At 33.5% G+C, this 13,222-nt stretch overlaps 1 protein-coding gene across 1 annotated transcript; it reads left to right on the top strand.

Annotated features, from left to right (window-relative positions):
• Window positions 1–9,905: 9,905 nt before the first annotated feature.
• LOC149553875 (uncharacterized) lies at window positions 9,906–12,803 on the top strand. Its single transcript, XM_089790388.1, has 4 exons — window positions 9,906–10,040; window positions 10,155–10,218; window positions 10,960–11,064; window positions 12,724–12,803. The coding sequence occupies exons 1-4, from the start codon at window positions 9,969–9,971 to the stop codon at window positions 12,801–12,803; spliced, it is 321 nt and encodes a 106-aa protein (XP_089646514.1). The 5' UTR covers window positions 9,906–9,968.
• The last annotated feature ends 419 nt before the right edge of the window (window positions 12,804–13,222 follow it).

Genomic DNA, 13,222 nt, shown 5'->3' with positions numbered 1-13,222 from the left:
TATATATTATTCGTGGAAGGTTCAACACCTGTCATAAAAATTGAATCACCACTTTAAATTAATATGTTATTCCTCAACTTTATCTCCCTTGGATGCCCTCCTCAAACAAAACCTTTTCTTTATATCTTACAATGTAAGAGTCACTTCTGTTCACCACATGTGCCCCTTGCATTGGTCACAGCCTTTCACAATTACCACCCTTCAAATAAGGTCAAACTCTTCATCATTGTTGACCAAATGAAGGTACTTCCTTACTATCTTCCCCTCCCTTCTTCCATCAATCCTTCCTTAATTCCTATGCTCCCTTTATGCATATCAGAATTGTCTTATATCTTAGGCCAGAATTTACTATGGTTATCTTATGATTATCCAGTCTTCCATGCCTTCAAAAGAAGTCTTTCCCCACTGTTTATATCTAAGTGAGCCTTTTAGACAATTTAGAAGCATTTTTCTACGTTTAGTTCATCCTCATCCTCTTTTTATTAGTATTGTTGCATTTATTTTATGCATCTTCATTTATTTTGGGGATGACATGACATGAATAGTGGATTTATATTATTTTGAATTTTACATGTGCGATCCGATAGATTTTATTACAGGAATTTTTGAATCTCTGTTTCAGCATAAAGAATGGTGAAAAAATTGGCAATGACTCTGACATCCCTCTTTGTTATCTAGCGATGGAAAAAATTGGAACCATTCTTAATGAGATTTACGAATTGAGCCAAGAATGGTCCAAGTGTCTACAGGTGGGTGCTGTGAGTAGACTATGCAAATTCAGCTCTATTTCCTTCCTTTTGCTAGTGTTCAGTGCAGGTTTGCATTAATGTAGAATACTGCACAGGTAGTGACTGATTGCTATCACTGAGATCCCCTCTCAAGTAATAAAGAACTGCACCAAGTTTTCTAGCATACATTTCCATCTCCAAGTCACCTATGCCTCGTATAACTCTCAAAGGTTTTGGCATGTTAATTGTAGCCAATCTCTCTAAAATCTTACTTTAATTTGATCTTTCCATTAAGATTCCTTAACATATATAGTTAGAATGTACAAAATTCCTAACCTGTTAGCTGTAGCTCCCTAGAGACTATCAATTCTTTATTCTACTTTAAAACTTTCCATATGTGATCTTGAATCTTCTATAGTTATAGCATGCCCAAGAAGGTATTCATGTCTACATTTTTACTTTACATTCTTCTTGAAATATAAACATTAATAATTCTTCCTATAAGATAATCTTCAAAAAGACTAAACTTTTGAGCCTAGATAGTAACATACAACACCTAGAAATAATAAACCTTGAGAAAATTGTAATGACATCATTTACTAGTATGTTGTATATCCTTTTTGTTAATAAAAAATGGTAGTGCTAATCACCATAGTTTTTAAATAAGAAAATTGACTAAATACTCTAGAAGAAGAAACCATTGCATCAGTTGACAATAGGATGGACAAAACCAAAGAGACTGAATTTCATGTGAAAATAAAATATGTAAATGGAAAAAAAATCATCTGCTATAATATGAAACTATCTTAACAATGAGCTTTGAATTTTTGTGTCTCAAAAGTCAAAGCATATGAAAGTGATACTTTAACAGTCAAAGGACTCTACCAGTAACACAACTGAATTTTGTATGTTCTCTCTCCCTTCTAGCATATAGCATGATGGTAGATGATATTTCTTCTATTTAGAAAATTATAACACTTTCAACTATTTTATGAATTCTAAATTATCAGATCAAACTTACAAATGGACAAGATGTGGGGCAATTCCAAGTATAGCGACATTTGATCCATTGGAGCCAAGTTTTAAATTACAATTACACTTAACAAACTAATCCATGGACAAGAATCATTATAATTTATGAGATTATGTTCTTCAGCAGTTGTAATTAGAAGTTAAATTCATGTATCTCTAGGATTCGAATACCAAAGGAGGGAATCTTATTCCTTAGTAACCCCATGATCTAACATGACTTAAGTTCAAGTGGGATAGGATGAGAGGTTAACTTCATAGTTCTGAAATCCTTTGCCTAGGTACACTAGTTCAACTGTAGGACAATCCTAAGATGTTGGATACACCTCTAGTCAAGGGTCACACCAAGATGACAAGAGTTGTAGGATTTGACTGATAAGGTGTAGGACTCTTACGCTAGTGGCATAGTAATAGAAATGGTTAAGTTTATCGTAGTGCCTATGTGGCAATATCGTGGTGCCTAAGTGGCATAGTAATTGTAATGTGCGCCAGTCACTTCCAGGAAAATTTACAATGCAGATCTTTACTAACATTTAAGTATACTATAAGTTGATCTCTTGTGATTGTAAAGGCTTTTGGTATTTTTCAAAAGTTCCCCAAAGGATACAAAAATTGTTTATTAATTGGAACCTTTAAACTTCTAAATCAAGTAATGGAAAAATGAGATTGACTGTTTCTGTCTGTTTATCCATTATGTAATTTTATATGGAGTATTTGGTTTTCTTCATTATCTAGCAAGCACCACAAAACTTTTTAATGAATTAATGTCTTTGAATAAATGAATTAATGATGGTACTTTTGATTCTCCAACTCTAGCTAAATCAAGTTCTAAAAACTCAAAAAAGGAAAATGGTTCTAATGCTGTAGCTATAAGTCTTACATTCAAAATCAACAACAAGGTTTCATACAGCATAGTTCTAAAAGGTGTGTGTCTTTTTGGGGTTCAAGTTTCAAATTTCAAGTGCACATATTTGTCTATTAAATTGGCACCTTCTATGCTCAAATGGTTGTTGATCTTTGTTTCATGGCTTTCTATTCTAGCACATAGTGCAATTGTGCTGAAAGCAGAAAGTATAGCAGATAAAACAGAGTAGGTTAGCAAAATTATGACCTTATTTAACCTTCAAAAGGCATATCAATAGAAGGACCAGTATTATTGTTGTCTTGATCTTATCCATTATTCTATACTAGGTGTGTTTTTTTGGTAGAAGGGTGGTACTGCACATTTTGCAAACATCTACGCCTTCTAGAAATTATAGGATCATTTTAGTTACATTTGAAAACATTAATAGAGAAAAACCATATGTGCAGATATAAACATTAATCACATGATGTCCAATTTATTTGTAGATATATTTTCCTATGAAGAAAGACCATGCCTAACAATATGAACGTTGAACAAAATGAGACAATGGCTGCATTGTGGGCTTAGTTTCGAAGAAAACCTAATAAATGTTATTGTCCTTGCAAGAAGTGTAAAGGCTTAAAGACTCGAAGAATTCTAATCACAATAGCCCAAAGTCATTGTAGGCAACATGGTCATGTTGAAGGGGGCCACGATTTTCGTCCATTGCTGAATGTGGATTTCCTATTGGAGGAAGATGGAGGTGTGAATATCCAAGCTGAGGATAACACTCTCATGGAAGAAGATGATAATGTGCCAGAGGACATGATTGAAGAAGATGGTATTGGGGTAGGTGATGAAGAGGCTCACAATGATGGTACTAGCAAATTTGATAATGATGATGAAGATGGTCTTGATATACCTTTGCTTGAGAAGGCACACGAGCCCTTATATGAAGGCTCACAAACAACTCTACTCTCAGCTATAGTGTTGTTGGTGAACTTAAAGGTTATGAATGGTATATCTAATGTAGCAATGTCACGTATGCTAAGGTATGTCATTTTTGTCATTTTCAATGTTAGCATACAATTACTATTCATTATATTAACAATTCATATTTGTTGTTGTAGGTTGATTAGTGAGTTTTTGTTACCACCATCAAACATTTTGCCTCATTCGTACCGAGAATTATCTAACATTATGGATCAGATTGGAATGAAGTATCAAACAATACATGCATGTCCCAGTGATCACATTCTATATCATAATCAATATGAATTTGCAGCAGAATGCCCTGATTGTCATAGTAGTAGATATCGGTCAGATCAAATAACAAAAAAAGTGCCTCACAAGGTTCTTCGGTACATTCCAATTATTCCACGTCTTCAATGGTTATTCAGGTGCGCTACCTTGGCACAATTTATGGATTACCATGCACGCAATAGAAGTCAAGATGACATTATGTGAATGCCTGCTGATGGTTTTGCATTTAAAGAGATAGAAGAAACATGGTCACACTTTAAAGAAGAACCTCATAATTTGAAGCTTTCATTGGCAGCGGACGGTGTCAATCCATATGGAGATATGAGATCTGTTTACTCAGTGTGGCCTATTTTTGTTATTAATAATAACATTCCTCCTTGGATGTCCATAAAGAGGGAGCACATAATGTTGTCAATGATTATGCCAGGTATTTTTATCATTTTATAGTTATCTAAATTAATTTATAAATAGCGCATGAAAATGGTCATAATAATAATGTAATGTTTATGTTCATTCAATTGCTAGGTAAATTCCAATTGAAAGATATGAATGTGTATATTGAGCCCATGATTGATGAGTTGTTGAAGTTATGGAATGGCATCACTATGTATGACATCTCTAGACCGATAGGACATCGACAATTTCAATTCCATGCAATGCTTGTATGGACAATACATGATGCCCCTGGGTTAACTCATTTTTGTGGTATGTTATATTGTTAATATCACATATTTTTGGTCTGTTATAATGCTTACACATTACTATCAAATGTTTAAGTTGTGCATGATAATTTTACATGATCCACTTCTACATGATCTTTTAGGTCTTTAGACAAAGGGAAAATTCGCATGTCCAGTTTGTGGTCCGAAGATGAAATCTCATCATTCGAGAACTTTAAGAAAGCAGGTGTTTGATGAATTTAGACACTTTCTCCATAGTAATCATAGGTATCAAATTTTCGAAAAACATCTTTACAATGGGAAAGAAGAGACATCATCAAGGCCACGAAGAATGACACCTCATTTATGGAAGTTAGAATATGATCGACTAAATTGTCGAGGTAATATCCAATTTGTTGTCTGAAGTTTAAAATTTGTATTTTGATATTGTCTTATAGTTACTAATGTTGTAATTGATGCTTGTGAAGGTCGTCAAGGCATCAATGACCAACTTCCTAGAGGAATGAAAAGTTATCCTACTCAATTTAGTAGGTTACCGTACTACAAGGATCTCCCAATTGCGCATTTGTTTGATACTATGCATATTGGAAAGAATGTAACAGAGCCACTATGGAAAATGTTGGATGGAAGGCGTGATAGAGAACAAATTGCCAAAATTTGTACTGACATTCATGAATCCAATCATGCACTAAAAGCTTCCATTGAATCAAATAGCAATGGAGATTGCATAAATACAAGCGCCCTTCCTTGGTTATTAATGGAGCAACAAAGTGATGCATTAAAAGAAGTCATAAAAAAAAAAAATTTCCAACAGGGTTTGCTGCAAATATAAGCACTCTTCTATCAAAGAAAGGTGATTTTGGGCCTGGGTCGAAAACACATGATTGGCATACCTTCCTCAAGGTAAGTCATGTTCTCCATTTACAGTATATTTGTAAGATTGAATGTACTACCTATTGCATTATTTAATAATATATTGAAATGATCATTTTTAATGATTGCAGTTCGTCCTACCTCTATCCCTTCCACAATAGTTTGACAATAGTATAAAACAAATTATATATGATCTTGGAAAATACACGAGGTTAGAAGTGTTTTTTCTTAGATTTGTAGATGTCTCTTAAATCTATTGTATAATTTTATTTGAAATCTCGTTTATGTGGTTTTGTGTGTTGAATCTCTTTTAGGTGGTTATCATCTAAAGAAATTGAAAAAAAAGACATAAAATATTGGAAGAAAAAAATTCCACAGCTTATGTGTGAAATGCAAAATTGTTTACCTCCAACATTTTTCAATGCTCAAGAACACTACCTCATACATCAAGTTGAGGAGATTGAGTTGTGTAGACCTGTACAAGCTAGATCAATGTGGATGGTTGAGAGGCACTTGAAATTTATGAAGGGCTTGGTTTGAAAAAGAGCACGTCCTGAGGGTTCTATGATAGAGGGATATATGATATACCAGACCATGGTGTACATTACTGAATATCTTCCAAAGTTTACAGTAGATATCCATGTAGATTGCATTTGGGATCCCAACTCTAATGACAAATTTGAAGGGGAGTACTTGAGGGGGAAAGGTAGATTGAGGAGGGTGACAGGTAATTATAAGTTTTTTTTTTTGTAGTTTAATAATTATTATTCATTATCAATATATATAAGTTGTTTCTAACTAGTGTAATTATCTTCCTTATAGTTGGTCGTGAGTGGGATGCACTGCACTTGTATATTGCAAACAATCTTGATTGGATGATGGTATGGATTCAGCAGTCTCAAGAAAATGGTCGCTCATTAACATGGGATGGTGTTGTATTGTTGATTAAAGAAGCTCATCGTAATGGAGATCCTAATGTTACAAAAATGGTACTTGATCTAATATATGGCTTAAGAGATACAAAGGTATGCATAAGATTAGTAATCATCACACATAAGTTTAATATCAACTCACAGATCGATGCAAATATTCTTGATGTCTGAATAATTGCAAGTCAAACACCACAAAGCTATGTACTACCATGGCTATAAATTCTGCACCAAAAAGTCAGATGAAACGAAGAAAACATGTGATTCTGGGATAAGTGTTGTCTTTGCGATCACCAATATTTCATCTAGACCTGACATATATCCTCAACGATCTAAAAATTGATACTATGGCATTTTGGATGATATACTTGAGTGTGACTTTAATTCATTCAAAATAGTTCTATTTGTCGTCAAATGGTTCAGGTTATGACTGAATCGAAATGATCCTGATAGGACTGTTATTGAACATGATAGTGGATTTACTATGATTAATACAAGGTCATTTGAGCCAGTTGGAGATGAGCCCTATGTTCTTCCAAGCCAGTGCGAGCAAGTGTTTTATTTTGGTGTTCCACAGAAACCAGGTTGGTCATTTGTTGTTAGACATGACCCAAGAGGAAGGCCGATAAAGTATAATGTGATCGAAGAAGAAGAAATTGAAGAAGCAGAAGAGGAAGTAAGTGATTATCAGGAACAACAGTTACCCAGTGGTGAAGATGAAGAAGATGGTGATGATTTTGGTCATGCTGACGATAATGGTGATAATGATGATGATGATGTTGATGACGATCATGATCATGGTGATGATGGTGATGATGATGATGGTGATGAAGATGATGATGATGATGATGAAGATGGTGATGATGATGATGATGATGATGATGATGATGACATGGATGAAGATCATGATGATCAATGAAATGTCCAGCTAGGATCAATGTCAACTATGATGGGGTTTTGTATGACCAAACTTTTCTTTGTAAACCATATGTGCACATATAAACATTAAGTAGAACATGTCAAATTTTTTTTAGATATACACATTAGTTACACTAAATTTTTAACTTAAGACAAATGATTTACATATACAATCTAATTTATTATTAATATTTTTTTTTGGTAAGTCTATTACTTTAATTTCACTATTGATTTCTAAGAGTTACTAATTTTTTTCACAGGGCGATATGGATGCACCATCTCAGACACCTTCAGTAGAAGTAAACATTAAATATTGTAAATTTAAATGTTAATATAGAAACAAATGTCATATAATTATGTTCTTTTCTTTATGTCTTTGGAGTTGTTTTGATGAAATTTTACTGATATTTAATGTCACAAATGATAGGAAAAAGCTAGAATGATTGCTGATCAAATGTGATCTGAAATACGAGCTTCATATCTACATAACATTGCCCTTAGTATTGACCCTGTGTTCATCACCCAACAAATCAAGCAAAGATACAATGATGAACTTGTTAACATTATCATCGAGGGTGAAAAAAGTGAGGAGAAAGAGGCACTGAGAAGGGAATTGGGCCGTAGAATCCAATTTTTGCAGGTAAGCAGTAATTCGACTAAAGCAATAATAGAAGTTCAATAGATATGAATATTTTATATTATCTTATGGATCTTGATCTCTAATTTTATGTGTACTTGTATAGACATTTGTGCCATTTGTGACATCACATGGTGAACATGGTGATGGTCGTTGTGTACAACCTTCGTGTAAGTAGCACTTTGTTTTCATCAACATTATAACACTTACTTTTTTTTTGTGGACATTTCTAGCTAGTATCCGATTTGATCTTTATCCATTGCAAATTTCTTTGCTAACAATATTGTATTCCTTAGCTCATTATGATGTGCGGACTCCTCCTTTGGTTGTCGGTCCACTATTGCCTAGTGCATTGTCGGCAACAAGGGCCATGCAAACATCTTCATCTATGCCCACTAGAACTGGTAAAACCTTGTTTTGCTATATTTTGTAATGTATTTGTACAAGTTGATGAACAATGAAGTAGCATATTAGTGCTTAAATGATGTCTACAGAAGCTTGCATACACACAAACACATGCATACACACACCATGCATACATACATACATACATATATTGTACTATGTAGGCAAGATTTTGTGCTACTTTTTGAATTAATTTTTTAGATTCACATGGGAAAAACAGTCTAACCTTTGAATCCAAAAGTAAACTGAAACATCATTTAAAAAATATATTTTAATTTTGTATTTTATATTTCTCTACGATGTTTCTGTACGATGTATGTGCATAGATACTTTTATATTCTTGAACTGACACTGTGATAGTAGACCATGGACCATTCAAAGCTATCCTAAACATAGATGATGTTAACTCACACATTATCTTATCATAAACATAAACAACAATATATCATGAATTCTAAAAATATGGTATCTTTAATACACTATTTGATTATCCTGAATTAAATCCTTAATGGAATGCGAGGAAAAAACATTTTTGCTAGTCAATTTCTTCAATTTTATTATATCCATAAGTATGCTTTAATTCATTTGGTGTCTACTTTAATTGTCATGATGTTTCAGTTGATAGACTAGTAGAGAGTAGTACTGGTGAAGTTGATCCATTTCTTGGAGCAGTTCGTGTCATTAGTACTGGTTCATATGAAGGGACATTATTGCTGAATAAGAAAACTATGTTTCCGTTAAGAGAACGAAAGCTTCCAGGTGCTTTAAAATTGTTTTTATTTAAAGTGTAAAAAAAATCTATTTTTATATTACTCATTTTGGACTGATAAATCCTTTATGTTTTTGTAGGTAATAATGTTTTCTTTGAACATCTTTTTCATATGACATTGAGACTATTTGGACCCACCATACATAAAAGGTACGTAGTTTCATATCATTTCTACATAATTTTTCTTTTCTTTCATTTACTGTAATATATTAAAGCTATTGATCTAACAATCTATTTGTTTTTAAAAAGGTGGAATTTACAAACCATGGAATTAAAAAATCAGCTCATTGCATCTTTTGACGAGAAATTTGGAAAAGACATGTTTGACAATGGCCTACTTCTCAAAAGAGCAGCAAAGCATATAAAGACTGTGAGGGATCAATATAGAAGGGCTCTTAAGGATAACCCAAAGTATGACCATCCAGCTATGATTCCACCAATGGAGTGGAATGAAATAGTAGAAGATGCAAAGGAGAAAAGGCAATCTGAAGATAGAGGTAATGAAGCAACACAGGGAAAAAAGAGGTATGTCATGATAGTATTAAGTACATTGTAACCATGCACTAATTATTCATATTTGTAAATATATAATCTAAGATGTTTGAAATTGTTCATAGATTGCAGGACACATCCATGGCTACAAAAGTGAGAGTAGAAAAGTTTGGCCAACACAAACTTGGCTCTGGTGGCTATATGAATCTCCAGTCTCGTGTTGTAAGTAGGAGCAATGATATGAAATAAATTTTTTTAATATAATGTTGCAAACAATTTTTTTTTAGTGAAACCATACATACAAAACTGATGATATTAAGCTAAAAATACAGGGCACATAATTCAATGTGGAGGTCACAGATGAAGATAGAAAACTTGCCTTGAAGGAAGGCTATAAATTCATGGCTGCACGCCTACTCAAAGAATCTATAAGCCTTGCTCAAGAATCTAGTTCACCAAATGATATCTCACAGGTAAATTGGTTACATGAAAAGTAAATGAAATTGAATAGTTGATCCTTTTCTTTTTTGGTATTAGTTTTGAACGTAAATTGACTACATAACAATGTGCATAACATTTTATTGCAGCCTTCATATCCTACCACAGAACCTGCTTGTGACGAAGGCCATAATGTGCATTATAGTGGTGGAGGTATTAATTTGCTATTGGAAATTAATTATGCAATCAGAAATATGAAATGTTCTCCTTCCATTTATTGTCCAAGCATGCTCTTATCGAAACATATATTCTATGCTCATTGTGTAGATCTTTTAGAAAATGTATTGTTTAAAGACTGATATTAGTTTGTGAGCCATTACCACCAAGTCTTCAGATCGTTGAGGCTATTTTACTGTATGATTTGAAAATCCATAACTATAGTTTTCATCACTGGAAGGTGTGTCTGTGTTGCTGCTCAATTCCATTGCAGTGTACATGAGATTTTGTTTGTTTGAGCTGAGACTTTTCTCTTGGCTATTTGTTGTTTATTAAATCATAGTAGTTTGCATTTCTTGTATTATGTATTTAGGGTATTCTTGAGTAATGAGAACTAGGTTTATAGATTGGCAAGGCAATTTATTATATGATTTGGATCATTCACATAGTTTTGTTCTTATTTCTCTAACACTACTTTAAAGATTATCTCTGGTTGCTGAAACATATTCATTATTTTAAAATAGGGATCTTTAAGCTTTTGATCAGTAGTTGATAATGATTTCCAAATCTGTACTTTGATAAATCATTTGTTCTAACAAATATCATAGAGTAAATATTTTGATATTGCTATCATGATTTAACTGTGTAGTATTTGAGTCAAATTTATTGACTCATATTTCATGTGCAGTGCTCAAAATGAATCCATCACTCATGATAATATTTTTTTGAATATTTCAGAGCATGTTGAACATCATGTCGAAGGAGTGGAACATGTTCCAAGTGTTCAACATGTTGACATGGCGGCGGATCAAAATGTTAATGTACATGATGTGGCATTTTCAGGTAAGAAAAATGCATGTTATGTTGTACTAGTACTTAATTATAGACTGATAACAGTTAAAAAAAGAAAAAGAGTATGCCAATTTATCCCATTCACTTGTTCTTGCAGTAGAGCCCCCTTTAGTGCAGTAGCCTCCTGCTCCTGCAAAGAGAAGGAGCCATCGTAATTTGACATTACACATGCTAGAAGAGGAGGAGAATGATGCAGATATGGATGCTCCTATGAGCACTTTTCTTAAGAGAGCTCATAAAAACAAAAAGAAGAAATGATGTTTTAAAAATCTTCTTTCAAAAACCTTGTTGGATAATGAAAGAACTTTGTTTTAAGTAATTATGTATGAATGATGCGTATTAATACTGATTTTTATCTTCTGTTAATGAATATTGTTATGTCTTAATGAAGTCTTGATTAGTATTGTGTATTAATTAATTTTATATCATATTAATGAATGTTATGTGATTGTATTGATTGAATGTTATGGTTCATAAATGGATGAATGAATCAATGAAGTATGTAATTAGATGATAATGGGTACTTTAGATTGATTTTAGGGGGAGGGGGGTGAGGCTAGATGAGCTTCCACCTTCATGTGGTTGGCCTTGTTAAGTAGAGAATATTATAGTATTCTTGAAACCAAGTGAAGCTCAAACTAACATAAAATGGTCACTTCGCATGTGGTAGGTCTAAAATGATCCACGACTGCTGCTGCCCATAACATGAATTTGTGAAATACATTTTGATATCACCAATTTCAACACTCTATTTGAAGCATAGGAGTGGCCTATAGTCTTAGCATGAATTTTGAGTAATGCCTCAATCTAGATTGCCTCAGAAGTGGCTGGAAGAAGCCTGCACAAGTCTGAGACTATGAACTCTCCCCGCCTTGGCCAAGAAGAACTTGCCAACTCTCTACTATTATGGCAAACTACAGATTGGTGTGGCTGGTCTGCAACCAACCAATAAGTTCACAATTAAAGGAGTGAGCATACCTGAAATGTTTTCTCTTGTTATTCACTCATTGCTGACCCAAGAAGGAATCTGTTTCACTCTTCAACTAGACTTCAAGTTTCTTGAGGTAGAGAGAGTTGAATTAGTTTGTATTAGATGAAAATATAATTTGAGTAGGGTTTTTATATAAAGTATCATCATGTGAAACAACATTGTATTTTAGAAAATTCTACTTCATTAATATGATTTAGTGAATTTAGTCCTTTCTAATGATCATTATATTGATTCATATTATTGTTAGCAAGAACAAAATTGTGAAAACAAGGAGCAGCTTCAAAAGGTTACAAGAAAAGTTGGGCATGATAACTGCCCTTGAAGAGAAAAGAAGTTCAAGCTATCATAGATATCCAAATAGCCAAGAACATAAAAGGAAAAAGAATACAAAGAGTGTACGATCAAGTGAAGGAAAAGGCTAGTTGACAAAGCCACTTGTAAGCATGCTTTTGAGGTGGCTAAGCAAGGGATAATAGTTCCAAAATATTTGTTACATGTCCATGAGTTTTAGACTAGAAACATTTTTATCTACATGGAGAGATTGCTTTAGGAGTACCCAACCCTTCCTTACATACTTGTTGCTAGCTTCTATTTGCTTAGTTTTACATGTAGACTTTCTACTTTGTTATGTTACTTTGGTTTTGATTGTGTTGTTTTAGGTGCACGAGTTGGAGATTATTCCTTTGACCTTTTGGTCTGCCTGGATGGAATGTCTTCTTTTTTGAACCCTTCTCATTAAGAATAATACAATGCAAGCATGGACAAGGAGTGGTAGTCCTGGAGCCCCATTATTAGTAGCAGTTAGTAGAATTAGTAGAAGTTAATATACTTAGAAAATAAAGTATACTTAGCCTCTATTATTGAATTCTCTTCCCTATCACACTATCATCAATTTTCCATTATCACGAGGCTCATTCCCTTACAGTTTGTGCCATCCAATTAATTGATTCATCTGAGGAATACTAAGATAATCCATTATCCTATCACTGATATCATGCTCCACAATTCCTTCCTTAGGCAGCTCAATTAGTGCATGTGAGCTCAAGTTTGTAGATATTGCTGATAAAACCAAATGAAGAAGATTCCCAATGCTGCAACTGCTTTAGGTAAGAAAAGAGTCCAAATCCACAATAAGCCAAGTTGCTGCAGTAGCAGAGT

Source organism: Cupressus sempervirens, chromosome 6 (assembly GCF_028749045.1).
Source record: "Cupressus sempervirens isolate cs-2001-9-10 chromosome 6, ASM2874904v1, whole genome shotgun sequence".
Classification (NCBI taxonomy): Eukaryota; Viridiplantae; Streptophyta; class Pinopsida; order Cupressales; family Cupressaceae; genus Cupressus; species Cupressus sempervirens.
The sequence above is the reverse complement of the archived record's forward strand: the minus strand, read 5'-3'. Positions and strand labels throughout refer to the sequence as shown.